Source organism: Myotis yumanensis, unplaced genomic scaffold (genome assembly GCF_028538775.1).
Source record: "Myotis yumanensis isolate MYYU_CA2020_CCGP unplaced genomic scaffold, mMyoYum1.0.hap1 SCAF_10, whole genome shotgun sequence".
Taxonomy (NCBI): Eukaryota; Metazoa; Chordata; class Mammalia; order Chiroptera; family Vespertilionidae; genus Myotis; species Myotis yumanensis.
In genome coordinates this window covers 5,947,830-5,961,859 of record NW_027223761.1, presented here as the reverse complement: position 1 = coordinate 5,961,859, position 14,030 = coordinate 5,947,830, and the positions used below count along the sequence as shown (strand labels likewise).

Sequence of the window (14,030 nt, the reverse complement as noted above, 5' to 3'; positions counted from 1 at the left end):
ACCTCTTGATGACGAATACGGAAGCGCGGACAGGCCCCGCCTCCCAGTACACAGAGACCGGCGCTGCGGTTCCGGGAGCCGGGTGGCGGCGGCCAGCACCCGCAGCAGCGGCCACCGGGCACCTGTCGGAGGGTCTCGGACTTGAGGCCGGAGGCTCCACTCCCTGCGGTGCGTAACGCCACCCGTGGCGCCCGGTTCGGTCTCTCCAGCGAGTCGGTCGGAGCCCGCCCCATCTCCAGGGCCAAAGCGGAGACCTAACGGGCCGGACGCGTGCGGGGCCGCGGGCCCCAAGCTGGCCGCGGAAGAGCCAGGGATCCCCTGCCCGTGCCGCGCGTACTGGGGCGGCTGGAGCGGGGCGGGAGGCTCCGGGCGCGCCGCGAGGGGCTGAGTCGTCCCCTTCCAGGGTGGGGACCATGGAGGCCGCCGTGGAGACGCTCACTTTCTGGAAAGATCATTTGCATGTGCACAACGCCTGCCATCCCTTACCCCAGCGATCTTTACAAGCTCCGAGTAGCAATGGCTACTCTCTCTCTTTGCACCTGGGGTAAGGAAGGAGGTTGTGGTTCAATTGAGCTCCTCAATTAGAATAAGAGGCACCTGGTGTAAACGACACTCCCCCCCCCCCCCCCCCCCCCCCCGCCCCGCTCCCGCTCCCGCTCTTTCTGGTCCGGATTACGTTGCGTTTTACCAAGTAAATATGTTTAACAGTGAAGGGGATTTGCAACCTTTGGGAACTGCTGGAACCGAGGCTTGAGAATGGAAATGATGAGACTGGTTTGGAGAACCGAGATTTTCAGATGAGGTTCAGATTATTTGTGAAATCACTGAGGAATGTGACTAACCTCTCCTCGAGTCCAGTTCTCTTACAAAACTCGGAATGCTGTCAGGGAAGGTTAGCCGAACACTGTGGGTTTGCTACCACTACGTGGGCCTGGGGGCTACCAAGAGTGAAAGCCAACTCCTGCCTCACAAAAGTTGAGTTTGTATTTGCACACCCTCCAGTCCTCAGGTGAGTCAGTACTGTGCTGGGTGAATAAGGGCATGTGCAGCCATGCCTGCTGAGGCTCGGCGTCTGGTTGTGGAGACAGACATGAGATGGGCAAATAGAGAGGAATGTCAGCAACTGGGCTTCCTGGAGGAGCGGCTGCAGACCAGTGTCCAGAGAAGTGGGAAGAACTTCGCAGTGAAACAGAACCCCTAGTCGCAGAGAGATGATCTGTTGAGAGTCCTAGGTAGTCTTCTGATTAGGTGATCTCTGGGCAGCATTTGGCACTGTCACTGCTCCTTCCTTCTAAAATTCTCTTCATGACTTTGAGTTTTCCCTGTTCCACCTCTTGGTAATGTCCTTTTCCTTTGCAGGGTTCTCACCCTCTTCCCCTTTGGTGACCCTGAGTTCCATCATGAATGTCTTCTCACGCCACACATCCCGCCTTGCTGCTTGCACCCTCACGGGGTCTGAAGAACTCACTAGATAACATTGCCCAGATTCCTTTCTGAGGCTTAGATCCCGGTGCCCCCACCCTGTCCCTGCTCTCATTTTGAGGCCTTTGCACATGCTGCTCTACTTGGAATGTTCCCTCCCTCGGCCAGATCAGCTCATCGGTCTGGCCTGTCTTCGTCTGCAAGCCCTCATGCTGCAGCAACTCCAGGCCCCAGTTAGATGCCTCTCCCATGTGCCCCTGCTCGCAGCTCTTCTCGCATCACAGGAATGGTCTGCTTCCCTGCCCTTTTCTCCCAGGAACTTGTAAACAGCTCGAGGTCAGAGACTATCTATCACAGTTGTGCCCAGCACCTACCTGAGTGTCTGAGGGTACCTAGCATATATTAGGGTTTCAATAAGTACTAGACGAGCGAATATAAGAAGGAACGCATAACAGTATTCATGTTGCTGAGAAGGCAACTATGATAAGCATTAAAAATATTGGCGTTAGTCACAAGGAGATCGTGAGCTAACTCTGCAGAATTAGTTCCAGCTGACAGCGATGATACAGAAACCAATCGGGACAAGTGGGAGGTGAAAGGAAGAGCAAGTGTGCGCAGGACTTGAAAGGTGTAGCTGTGAGGGGAATATGTGGAGCAGCTATTGGGATCGGGTGAGGTTGTGCGTTCCTGCTTTTCCTAAATGGTAGGGAATACAGGAGGGAATGCTGCGGACATGAAGTCCCAGAGGAAGCAGGAGATGGGACTGGACCCAGGGCACAGTGAGAAGACAAGAGGTTGCAGCATGTTCTCAGGAAGAGACGAGAAGGAACAACACGAGGCGGGTGGGGGAGGAAAGAGGTGCCTGGTGTATTTGAGAATTGGCCGTTAGATGGTGGGGTGAAGGAGCTGGACCAGTAGTTCAAGTCTAGTCGGTGCAGGGCCTTGAAAGGCCGGGTCCCATAGGCAGTGGGGAGCCCACCGTTGGCCTTTCCCATCGATGGAGACGTGCAGACCGGGCCACGTGCAGCTTCTCCACCCAGTGTGCGCTCAGGTTGTGGCGCGTCCAGTCACTTCCCAGCTGCGGCCAGGCTTTGCTTGACTCCCTGAGTGGCCACTTACCTGCTTGGAGCTGTGGGTGGTGGTGAGTGATGGCTCTACCCCTCCTCCCAGAGCCCAGATGCCGCTCCAGCCTTCAAGCAAAGACACAGAAGAGATGGAAGCAGAGGGTGATTCAGCTGCCGAGATGAACGGAGAGGAGGAAGAGAGTGAGGAGGAACGAAGTGGCAGCCAGACCGAGTCCGAGGAGGAGAGCTCAGGTGACACGCACATACACGCACACACACGCACACACACGCACACACATGCACACACGCACACACACGCACACACATGCACACACGCCTGCCCACTCCTCAGCCGACCTTGACTGCCCTCTTGTCCCAGAGATGGACGATGAGGACTACGAGCGGCGCCGCAGCGAGTGCGTCAATGAGATGCTGGACCTGGAGAAGCAGTTCTCGGAGCTAAAGGAGAAGTGAGCGGGGACACCTGGGGCTGGGTCTCCAGGCACTTGGGGTGAGGCGGGCCCGGTGCTGGGCAGAGGGCCGAGGCCAAGGTGAGTACCTGTCGTGGGCCAGGTACTCCATATGTGTTTGACGGACGAGCACATGTTTCCTCCCAGGTTGTTCAGGGAACGACTGAGTCAGCTGCAGGTGCGGCTGGAGGAAGTGGGGGCTGAGAGAGCGCCCGAGTACACAGAGCCCCTGGGGGGGCTGCAGCGGAGCCTCAAGATTCGCATTCAGGTGGCAGGTCTGTGGGCTGCCCTGTGCCCTGGAGTGGCCCCCAGTCTCCCTCCCTGTTCCCCTACCCACCCATGGTCCCTTCCTCTCATCCCTGTCCTGCCCTTGTTCCCAGCACCCTTTTGGGGCACTGGAGTCCCTGGCCAAGCTGGGCCTCTCGAACCCCTCCCTCTCTCTGCAGGGATCTACAAGGGCTTCTGTCTGGACGTGATCAGGAATAAGTATGAGTGTGAGCTGCAGGGAGCTAAGCAGCACCTGGAGGTGACTGATGGGCGCCAAGGGAGGGGGATGTAAGTGCCCACCTGTCCCTCCTGACTGAGCTGCTCCCGCCTCTTCCAGAGTGAGAAGCTGCTGCTGTATGACACGCTGCAGGGGGAGCTGCAGGAGCGGATCCAGAGGCTGGAGGAGGACCGCCAGAGCCTGGACATCAGCTCGGGTGAGGCAAGGGGCCGGCCCTGAGCACCCTGCCCCCGGCCCGGCTCTGTCAGTGCCCACTCCTGCCCGGACCTGAGCTTCCCCGCCTGCTCCAGGGGATAGGAAGAGGGGTGTTTGTGGAGCCTGAATGACGCCAGGCATGGAGGGCCTGGCCCCGTGCCTGGCACACAGTGGGGGTTCAGGAAGAGTGGGTCCCCCTGCTCTCCTCTGCCCTTGCTCTCTTTCCAGAATGGGAGGTGACATTCTGACACTCCCACACATAAGTAGCCACAGTCCCCGCCATGTCCATAGTGCCTGCATCACACGGGGCTCTGGGGAGGCAGGGGTTGTCCTCATCCCGCTGTCCACTAAACAGGTGAAGAAACAGCCCCATAGCTGTGCAGTGACCTCTTTCCCGGGTTGTACTTCTGTGCAGTTGGGACCTGAACTCAGCTTCTAACCCCCAAGCCCAGGGTTCTCTCCCCTGTCCTGGGAGGTGGTTGATGGGGAAGGGCAGGCTACGGGGGTGGGGGTGTCCTGGGAGGGCCAGCACCACGATCCTGACTCTGGGTCTGGGTCACAGAGTGGTGGGATGACAAACTGCACACCAGAGGCAGCTCGAGGACCTGGGACTCCCTGCCGCCCAGCAAGAGGAAGAAGGCACCCCTCGTTTCTGGTATCCTTCCACCCGCAGGGCCTGAGCGGGCAAAGGCGGCGTGTGAGCTGGCAGCGATGCTGGGAGCCTCAGAAGGGAGCCTGCTCACACACCTCGCCTGGTCTTCCCCCAACAGCCATGGCTTCTCTCTCCTGCCTCCCTGTGGGACCCTCGCATGAGGGAGGCGTTGCCTCTGCCCCACCCTAGCCTTGATCCCTCTGGCGTAGCCCAGCACAGAGATGAACTGAATTCGCACCCCTGCTCCCCACCCCCTGCCCTGATTCCTGCAGTAACCAGTCTAAGGGCACCGGCCGCCTGGCTTAGGAATCAGGTTCAGGAAGGAAGGGAGGGAGGAGCCTGGACTGCACGGACTTGAGGGCGTGGGGACATCAGGTATAGATTATGGGAGGACAGAGTGGACGGACCCCAGGGGCCCTGGGAAACCAGAGTGTTTTCAGAATGGGTTCTGTGTGTAGATGGGGAAAGGGGCCATGGGGGGACCAGGAATAGAAGGAGCAAGGTCCCTGAGTGGTGGATGGGCCTTGGCCTTCTGACCTTGAAGCTGGGGAGAGGGCATGAGTGGGAGCCAAGGTAGGGGAAGTAGGGGTGAGGCTTGGGGCCCACCCCCGCCCTCTTGGACTCGTTGAAATAGGCCATAGCCACACACACCCCGCCCTCCCCCCAGAGAACCTGGGGGCCAAGAGGTAGGGGTGGAGCCCGCTCTCTAGCCCGTGCCCTTAGCACTACCTCTCCCGAGCGTTCGCACGCCGGCCGAGGCCTCCTGCCCCTCCTCGGGCATTGCTTCCTTGACCCTGTTGCAGGCCCTTACATCGTGTACATGCTGCAGGAGATCGACATCCTGGAAGACTGGACGGCTATCAAAAAGGTGGGTCTCGTGCAGGGCCCTACCCCAGACGCCACGTCTGCTCTGCAGGCTCCCACCCTAGCCTTTCTGGGGTTCCCTGGCATCACTGCCAGCTCACACGCCCCCTTTTGCCCAGGGCTGCCCTGGAGGAGGGAGCTTCTAGTCTTGTTGGCCTCTTTCTTGTTCCAGGGCAGGTTTTAATGGGATGGGAGAAAGGGAAGGTGGGAGAGCAGCCAGGCCTCTGACGGGGGTCACATCAGAGCTTTGTCTAGAAAGTGTCTTATGCTTCCCATGCCCTCCCCACCCCCAACTCCTAGGCGGTACTGGCCCAACAGCCCCCGCCCCAGAGAGGCTGATGGGGAGGGGACTTGCCAAGCCAGAGGCAGGCTCTCAGGGGGCTTTTCTTCTCTCCACCCCAGGCTAGGGCGGCTGTGTCCCCTCAGAAGAGAAAATCAGATGGTAAGAGCCACAGGGCTTCCCACCTCCACCCCTTCCCCCAGCCCAGCCTCCAGAGAGGAGCCCAGGGAGAGGCAGTGGCCGTGTCAGATCTGTGGCCAAGAGTTGGGACAGTCTGGGCTTGAGGGCACTGGGAGTTTGGGAGCAGGAGCCCGGGTGGGGTGGGAAGGCGAAGCTCTAAGCTGATGGGGCAGGACAGGGAGTTCCCACCGGTACCGAGGGGCCCACAGATGAGGGACGGACCAGGGCCGTTCCTCTCATTTCCGCAGACAAGTGGCGACTCCCTCTTATTGGCTTTCTCTCACCTGCAGTGATGTCTCCCTTCCCACATCCCCCAGGACCCTGACCCTGCGATTCACAGCCAGCGGGGCCCCTCGGAGCAACAGGCACCAAAACCCGGATTGACATTTTCCTACTGCAGCCAGGCAGACAGACAAGCCCTCGGGGTCTTTCCAGCCGGCTCTCCAGTGCTGCTCTGCGCACTCCCCTCAGCCCTCACTGGTCTGGACTCCTGCTCAGGGCTTGTACAGCTGTGGCCCAAGCTGTCCTAGCCGGGCAAGACTGAGTCCCTCATCCCCAACAGCCCCTCCCTTCCCCTGCCGTCGGCCCCCTAGGTCCCTCCCTGACAAAGAAGACCTGCCTCGTCTTAGGCCAAAGCACATCCTCCTGCTGACCTTGGACCTGGCTCCCCACTCACCGAGCCAGCGTGTTGGCCCACTTCGTGGGAACTCTGAACCAGAAGCTCTGTTGGGGGTCAGCGGGGGCTGTCCTGGCTCTTGCCGTGCTGAGAAGGCGGGCTCCCCAGGTCTTCTCAAGGCAGTCCTTGGTGCCTGCCTCCCACACTGCGGGGACGGGAATTAAAGCATTTCCTGGGTCTCTGCTGTGACCCAACGTGTGTCTGATTTACCTTGCGAGGCAGTCGGGGCTCCCAAGAGGAGTGTCTCAAACAGGCAGTCTCTTCTGGGGTCCCTGGTGCCTCTCACTACCCAGCAGGAGCCTACCCACTCTGACTTGGGGTGTAGACTGCGGAAAAGGGGGACTGGGTGGGGGGCTGGGCCCTGGACTGCCTGGTGCTGGTGACAGAGTCTGAAGCAGCATGTGGCCCAGGCGGAACACGTGGCCTCAGATGGGGAAGGGGGCTGAGTGCTCTGTGCTGGGAGGCTGGGTCATGTCTGCACCTGCCCATCGCCTGGCAGATTGGCAGGGCCTGTGCGTGGGAGGCAGCCGGCAGCAGTGCCATGTGCTGACGCCTCACAGCCAGACTCCCTGTTTAGTGCTGATTATTAGAACCACCCCCAGAACCTCAGTTAAGCAAAGGGGTTTGTTTCCATGGAGACAGGCATCCTTTCTCCATGGCAACCTGAAATCCCAAAACCCCAGTAAGGCTCAGGAATGAGTCATCTGTGACCAGTAGGAGGCGCTCTTTCACAAGGTTGACCCCAAGGTGGACAGTGGAGCAACTGAGCACAGACTTTAAAGGCGTCCCAAGGGCAGGAGGCTTGGGCCGAGGGAGGAGACAGGCCCTACTTAACCCCTCCTTTCCCACCCGTGGTCTGAGACGGCTGCTTCGGGAAGCTCTGTACAGAGGCGGCAGCCCAGCAGCTGGGGCCCTCAGAGTGGCACTTGCATGGGCAGGATCCCTGTCCCCCAAGACTGGGCCCGGAACACAGGAAGTGGCGCTGCCCAGGCCGAGTGGACACCGAAGAGTTAACTGGCGGGCGTGACAGGGCGCACCGCCCTCAGGAAGTGTTACTCACCAGCGGGAATGCTCCTGCCTTGGGGGCTGGACTGTCTTCCTGAGTCCCAGAAGTACCCAAGGAGCTCCCGCCATGGACACCCCTGGGGAGCCAGGAGCAGGGCCTCTCGGAGCCCCCAGCCCTTCGAACGCCTCCGCGCCTGGGCACCTGGAGAGAGAAAAGTTGGTGAAGTTGGAGGGGCAGCCTGGAGGGGCAGGGAGGGACCGCGGAGCCCGTCTGTCCCAGGGCAGAGGAGGGGGAAAGGGCTGGGCAAGGGGCCCGGCCGCTGGCCGCCTGCTCAGATCTGGTGCCTGCCTCCAGGCCAGCCCAGGACCCCATGTACGACGTGCCCGATGCCAGCGGGGGGCGGACAGGTGGGCCCCAGCGGCCAGGGCGCACTGTGAGCCTGCGGGAGCGCCTGCTGCTCACGCGGCCCGTGTGGCTGCAGCTGCGGGCCAACGCAGCCGCCGCGCTGCACGTGCTGAGGACCCAGCCCCCGGGGGTGAGTCTTGCCCCTGCCCCCGGAGCCTGGCCGGCGGAGGGTGGGAGGGAGAGGAGCAGGACACGAAGGTCCTGAGCCTCCAGCCCACCCCTTCTCAGACGTTCCTGGTGCGGAAATCAAACACTCGCCAGTGCCAAGCCCTGTGCGTCAGGCTGCCTGAGGCCAGTGGCCCTTCCTTCGTGTCCAGCCACTACATCCAGGAGAGGCCTGCGGGTGAGAGGGACTGGCCTGGAGGGACGGGGCTGGAAGCAGAGGCTGGGCCGGGGGGATTCCGGAGAACAGCCTCGCTTCCCATCTCTCAGGCATCTCGTTGGAGGGATCTGAGCTCGTCTTCCCGGACCTCGTCCAGCTCATCTGCGCCTACTGCCACGCCCGGTGAGCCTGCCCTCGGGTGCTGGTGTCCGTGGGCCACCCTGTCCTCCCACCCCTACAGCCCCAAGCAGCCCTCACTTACCTGCCCCCTCTCTGGCCCCAGGGACATCCTGCTGCTCCAGCTCCAGCTCCCTAGAGCCATCCGACAGGCAGCCACCCACAAGGAGCTGGAAGCCATCTCCCATTTAGGCGTCGGTAAGGGCTCCGCTGCTGCCCATTGCATAGGTGGACAAACTGAGGCCAAGGGGAAAGGGAAGGCAGGTGGGCACACAGCCTGAGCCTGCACCTTGCCCTCCTCCGGGCACATCCCCTTCCTCTCCCTGAGGCCCCAGTTGGTTTCTCTTCTCTAGAGTTCTGGAGCTCCTCCCTCAACACCAAGGCTCAGCTAGGCCCCTCCGAAGGCCCGCTGCTGCCCCGGCTGAAGCCCCGGTCCCCACAAGAGCTGGACCAGGGCACCGGGGCCGCCCTGTGCTTCTTCAACCCCCTGTTCCCAGGGGATCTGGGCCCCACCAAGCGGGAGAAATTCAAGAGGAGTTTCAAAGTGCGGGTATCCACAGAGACCTCCAGCCCCCTGTCTCCACCTGCTGTGCCACCTCCCCCGGTGCCAGTGCCGCCAGGGGCAGCCCCCAGCCAGACAGAAAGGATGCCCCCTCGACAGCTGCTGAGGAGGGAGAGCTCAGTGGGGTACCGTGTGCCCGGGGGAGCCAGCCCCAGCCTCCCTCCCCTGCCCTCCCTCCAGGAGGTGGACTGTGGCTCCCCCAGCAGCTCCGAGGAGGAGGAGGGCATGCAGGGGTGTCAGGGGAGTCCAGCAACCTCACCCCGCCTGAGTCTCAGGAATCGCAGGCGGCCTTTGCTTCGTTCCATGAGCTCTGCCTTCTGCTCTCTGCTGGCACCTGAGCGGCAGGTGGGCCGGGCGGCCTTGGCACTGATGCAGGACCGCCACACAGCTGTGGGCCAGCTGGTCCAGGACCTACTGACCCAGGTGCGGGCCGGCCCGGAGCCCCAGGAGCTGCAGGGCATCCGTGAAGCACTGAGCAGGGCCCAGGCCATGCTGAGCGCCGAGCTGGGCCCTGAGAAGCTGCTGCCGCCTAATAGACTGGGTGAGACTCCAGCCCCGGCTCAGCCTCGTCTCTCCATAATCTCAGCTCTTACCCATGCCACTCTCTCCCCTCTGCAGTGCCACCTGGCTCACCCCTTCACTTGCATTTCATTCCCCACTTCTCTCCTCCCCCCACTCTCCTGTCTCACAAGATCCCTCCTCCTCTTCATCCCTGTCTCGCTGGACTCTGCCCCTACCCTGCCCTGGCTCCCCTGACCCCTCGCCTGCCTCTGCTCCACAGAACGCGTCCTGGAGAAGTCCCTGCATCGCTCGGTGCTCAAGCCTCTCCGGCCCATCCTGGTGGCCCGACTGCGGCGCAGGCTTTCCGCCGATGGCTCCCTGGGCCACCTGGCTGAAGGCTTCCGCCTGGCCCGGGCCCAGGGCCCTGCAGCCTTCGGGTCCCGCCTGAGCCTGCCCTCCCCGGTGGAGACGGAGCAGGTGCGCCAGAAGCTGCTGCAGTTACTCCGCACCTACTCACCCAACGCCCAGGTCAAGCGGCTCCTGCAGGCCTGCAAGCTGCTCTACACGGTCCTGAGGACCCACCTGGGTACACCCCCTCCTCCCCCACTGGCTCCTTGCTGTCAGAGGCAGGCCCCTCCAGGCACATTCCAGGAAAGGCACAGCTGGGGGAAGATGGGTCCAACCCTCCCATCTCACAGGTGGTCTAACTGAGGCCCAGATTGTGGAGCATCCTCTCCCAGCCCCTGCTTGTGGTTGCCATAGAGACCACACTGCCCAAGGCCTGGCAGGCGGAGAGGAGGGTCACTGTCTAAGACAAGGAGGGGACTCTGACCGCGGGGCCTCAGAGGAGCCTGAAGCTTCCCTCTCCGCCACCCACAGGAGAGGGCGCGGGGGCCGACGAGTTCCTCCCGCTGCTGAGCCTGGTCCTGGCCCATTGCGACCTTCCTGAGCTGCTGCTGGAGGCCGAGTACATGTCAGAGCTGCTGGAGCCCACCCTGCTCACCGGCGAGGGTGAGGGACCTCACACACATGCCACTTCCTGTCGGGGTGTGGCTGGAGCACCTCAGCGCCTGCATGGCCCGAGCAAGCAGGGCGGGGAGGGAACGTGTCACCCAACCCCATCCTCCGTTCTCCCCGTGTCCCAGGCGGCTACTACCTGACCAGCCTCTCCGCCAGCCTGGCCCTGCTGAGCGGCCTGGGCCAGGCCCACACGCTGCCCCTGAGCCCCTCCCAGGAGCTGCAGCGCTCCCTCAGCCTCTGGGAACAGCGCCGCCTGCCCGCCACCCACAGCTTCCAGGTAACAGGGCCCCCTTACCATCCGCCCAAACTGTGAGTCCCAGTAGGGAAAGGCTGGTCCTGCGCCCCCTGCAATAGAAACAGCACCCCACGCAGAACAACGTCAAGACAGCCTTTCTGGAGAGAGTATGTCCCACTGTGCCCAGTGCTCTAGGCGCTCAGCCCTGAATCTTCACAGAAATAGGGCCATCACTACCCCATTTTGCAGATGAGGAAACTGAGAGGTGACAGGGAAAGGGAATGGGACACAGGTAGCAGGCTGAAGCCTCAAATTCTGGCTTCCAGCCCCAACTGGGGCTCTGCCCACCCCTGGACTTCAAGCTTCTAGCCCAAGCTGCCCTCACCAGACACCATCCCTGCCCTTTACCATCCTCACCGCCCTTCTCAGACTTGGTTAAGAGTCCAGACTGTAGGCAGATCCTGGGCTCAAATCTGGGCTCTGCTATTTTCTGGTTGTGGGAGTTTGAGCAAGTTAGGTAACTAATTTGAGCCTCAATTTTCTCATCTATAAAATGGGATAACAGTACCTACCTCCTGGGACTGATATGAGGATTAAATGAGTTAAAACCAGGACACATGCTCAGGACACAGAGTTAGCTCCATCTGAGCATGATGGTCAGGCCCTCCCTGCAGCCTGCAGTGTAACCCACCAGCCTAAGCCTATCTCTCCCTTCCTCAGGGCCCCCAGGACCTCACCTTGTCCAAAAAGCTTTTTCCAGTTGGTTCTGCAGAGACCTCAAGCTTTGCAGCCAGATGTGAACCAAGCAAGGTTGAGTTTCTGTGTTTGTTTCTCCTCCTGCACAGCATCTCCTCCGAGTAGCCTACCAGGACCCCAGCAGTGGCTGTACCTCCAAGACCCTGGCCGTGCCCCCAGGGGCCTCGATTGCCACCCTGAACCAGCTCTGTGCCACCAAGTTCCGAGTGACCCAGCCTGACGCTTTCGGCCTCTTCCTGTACAAGGAGCAGGACTACCACCGCCTGCCCCCCGGAGCCCTGGCCCACAGGCTGCCCACAACTGGCTACCTCGTCTACCGCCGCCAGGCAGAGAGGCCCGAGACACTGGGGGCCTCACTTGGGGGTGCCACGGAGGAGGGCAGCGGGGAGCCAGAGGCAGGAGGCAGGGAGGAGAAAGGGGGCAGGGAGATGGGGATACTGAGGTCAAAGCCAGTCCCTGTGGCACCTGCTAAGCAGGAGGAGAGCCAGGCCAGGGGAGGCCCTGCTCAGCCAAGTGCGCTGGAGGCTGAGGGGGGGCCGGGCAGCAGAGGAGTAGCTGGGAGTGACCAGAGGGGCATTTGGAGCTGAAAACTCTGAGCCTGCTGGGAAGGCCTTTCAGAGCCCTCACGCTCCCCCTGAGCCCTCACAGGAGCTGCAGCCTCCCTCAGCCTCTGGGAATAGCACAGCCTCTGATAATCATCTCTGACCATACCTGCTGGGGGAGTGCCTGGACTGGCTACATCTGTGCCTCTGATAATCATCTCTGACCATACCTGCTGGGGGAGTGCCTGGACTGGCTACATCTGCAGCATTGGAATAAAGTTGAGGGGCATGGGGGGCCCCAGACCAAGGGCCCAAGGGCCTCTGCCTCTTACGCTTCTGCCCAGCTGGAGGCTGGCAGCCCCTCCAAGCTGGGGGCTTCAAGGCCGTGAACGGCTCCACCTACCCCCGGTGTCTGGATGATTCAAGGAGGCGGCCAGGCGCTCGGGCAAGTCCTGCTCCAGGCCACCTGGAGACCTGTACCTCCAAACCGCAGTGCCCTCACCTGTAAAGTGGGGGTGCAGTGCCATCCTGTCTTCTCCCAGAAACCTTCCAGGCATCCAGATGGATGGTTTTCCTGCAGAGCAGAACTCAGACCATGGGAAAGGGAGGGAAGGAGGTGGGATGTCAGCTCCCCCACCCCTCCAAGGGTCAAGGGTCGTTCGCTGCACTTGCCAAGGCTGACGTCCTCCCGTCAGCCCGTGGAGACCCCGGAGGGCAGGTCCCGCTGGAGCAGCTCCCAAGTTCCAGTCTTTCCCCGAGATGGGCCATGGGCTGTCCTCCCGGGCCCTCTGGCATCCCAGGGGACTTGGACAGGGAGACGGCTTTTAAATGGATGGGGGAGGGGGAGCTTGGAAACCATTTTCTCTGCACTTAATCCTTTTGGACCTCACAAGAGCTTTACGGGCTCCTAAGATATCACACAGCAGGCCATTAGGGGTGCCCCCACCCAAACCAGGGCATCAGGTTCCAACTACACCCTCTCGCCTTCTAAGCCACCAATAAATTAACCCTCAAGGCCCAGCAGAGCAGGCAGCAAATCTGAGCAAAGAAAATGCCGGCAACAGCCACCAGGGGGTGTGTGTGGCCCAGGAAGCTGCGGAGTGGGTGACACCAAGAGGCGAGGGTGGCTCCAAGGCCTCAGCAGCATAAGCAGTCACAGGCTTTGCACTCGCAGCCAGCCAGCCACCGGGCAGCTGGGGGACAGCAGGGGCTGAGGCTGCGGGCCCTCGGCTCCCTCGGGGCCAGGGGTGTGGATGCGGCCAGCCTCGCCGGGACCACGACCTGGGAAGGAACTGTGCCCTGGTTGAAGGAGGACCCCCAGCCAGCCTCGGAGGCGCTGCACACTGAGGGACACCCACCTGCTCATCCGGTGACAGCTGGAAGGTGGAAGTCCCGGACACGGGGCTTCAGACAAACCAGATGCAGCCCGGGTGCCGGGCTCCCGAATTTCCCGCTCGGCCACCGGCAGCATTTCCCACTTCCACCCTCTCCCCCAGCTTCTCGCAGGTTAGGGAGTCTCCCCTTCGGGCTTTTGTATGTCCTCCCTCCCGACCCCTTGCCCACCCCCAGTGCCTGGCACAGTGTCGGACACTCCACGGGCGCTCAATAAACACTGTCCACTGACGGGAGTTTGATAACAGTGACGGGCAGTGAGGCGGGAAGCTGGGAGGTTCAGGGAGGGCTGGGTCTGGGAACCAAACACGGGAGAGGAAGGGCCTGGAAGGTTGCAGCGGGGACTCGGAGAACCCCGGGCTGGATGGGGAGCAGAAACTGGGACTGGCTGAGGCTTCCGGGCCCCTGTCTCGGAGGCCACTGCACGCTGCTCTCATCCCCTTCCCCTGCGGAGTCCTGATTTCTGGCTAGGAATTCAGCGCTCCCACTCCCACCCCCCACCCCCGCAGTGGCTCAGCAGAGCACTGCCAGGCCCTGCCTGCTGCCTGGGTCTTTTATCTTCTGATTGGTCAGGTCCAGGCCAAGTAAATCAGCATAAACAAGGTCATTATACAGGTGTTAGAGCTCCAGGCAGGGAAGGCAATGATAGGCTAGTTTAATACTGATCTCGTTATCCCCATTTTACAGGTGAGCAAACTGAGGCTTGCTCGGGGAAAGGGGCTTGTTACAGGGCTCAAACACCAGGGTCTGTGGAGCTTCTGATTCTACAATCTGCCCAAACAGAAGGACTATTTACTCATCCAC

General features: G+C 61.4%; 2 protein-coding genes across 3 annotated transcripts; both read left to right on the top strand.

The window, feature by feature from the left end:
* Nucleotides 1-46: 46 nt before the first annotated feature.
* On the top strand, nt 47-6,487 carry BRMS1 (BRMS1 transcriptional repressor and anoikis regulator). 2 transcript variants are annotated; one of them, XM_070427568.1, is made up of 10 exons: nt 47-168; nt 2,593-2,738; nt 2,866-2,956; nt 3,104-3,231; nt 3,403-3,482; nt 3,561-3,657; nt 4,219-4,311; nt 5,112-5,176; nt 5,575-5,614; nt 5,950-6,487. In XM_070427568.1, the coding sequence occupies exons 2-10, from the start codon at nt 2,600-2,602 to the stop codon at nt 5,955-5,957; spliced, it is 741 nt and encodes a 246-aa protein (XP_070283669.1). In that variant the 5' UTR covers nt 47-168; nt 2,593-2,599; the 3' UTR covers nt 5,958-6,487. The 2 variants fall into 2 exon arrangements, with proteins under 2 accessions (XP_070283669.1, XP_070283668.1); XM_070427567.1 differs by having other exon boundaries at nt 5,923-6,487.
* A 492-nt stretch (nt 6,488-6,979) lies between these two features.
* On the top strand, nt 6,980-12,141 carry RIN1 (Ras and Rab interactor 1). Its single transcript, XM_070427566.1, is given in 12 exon segments — nt 6,980-7,529; nt 7,669-7,849; nt 7,948-8,062; nt 8,152-8,224; nt 8,325-8,416; nt 8,572-9,321; nt 9,562-9,867; nt 10,161-10,292; nt 10,427-10,578; nt 11,382-11,712; nt 11,715-11,757; nt 11,759-12,141. Coding segments are annotated over 12 exon segments (2,385 nt in total). The 5' UTR covers nt 6,980-7,440; the 3' UTR covers nt 11,880-12,141.
* The last annotated feature ends 1,889 nt before the right edge of the window (nt 12,142-14,030 follow it).

Excerpts from the sequence above, each read along its gene's own strand:
- BRMS1 (XM_070427567.1), top strand. The coding sequence starts at position 2,600 with ATGCCGCTCCAGCCTTCAAGCAAAGACACAGAAGAGATGGAAGCAGAG. Across the intron at positions 2,957-3,103 it reads TTCTCGGAGCTAAAGGAGAA|GTTGTTCAGGGAACGACTGA; the intron begins GTGAGCGGGGAC and ends GTTTCCTCCCAG. Across the intron at positions 3,483-3,560 it reads GAGCTAAGCAGCACCTGGAG|AGTGAGAAGCTGCTGCTGTA; the intron begins GTGACTGATGGG and ends CGCCTCTTCCAG.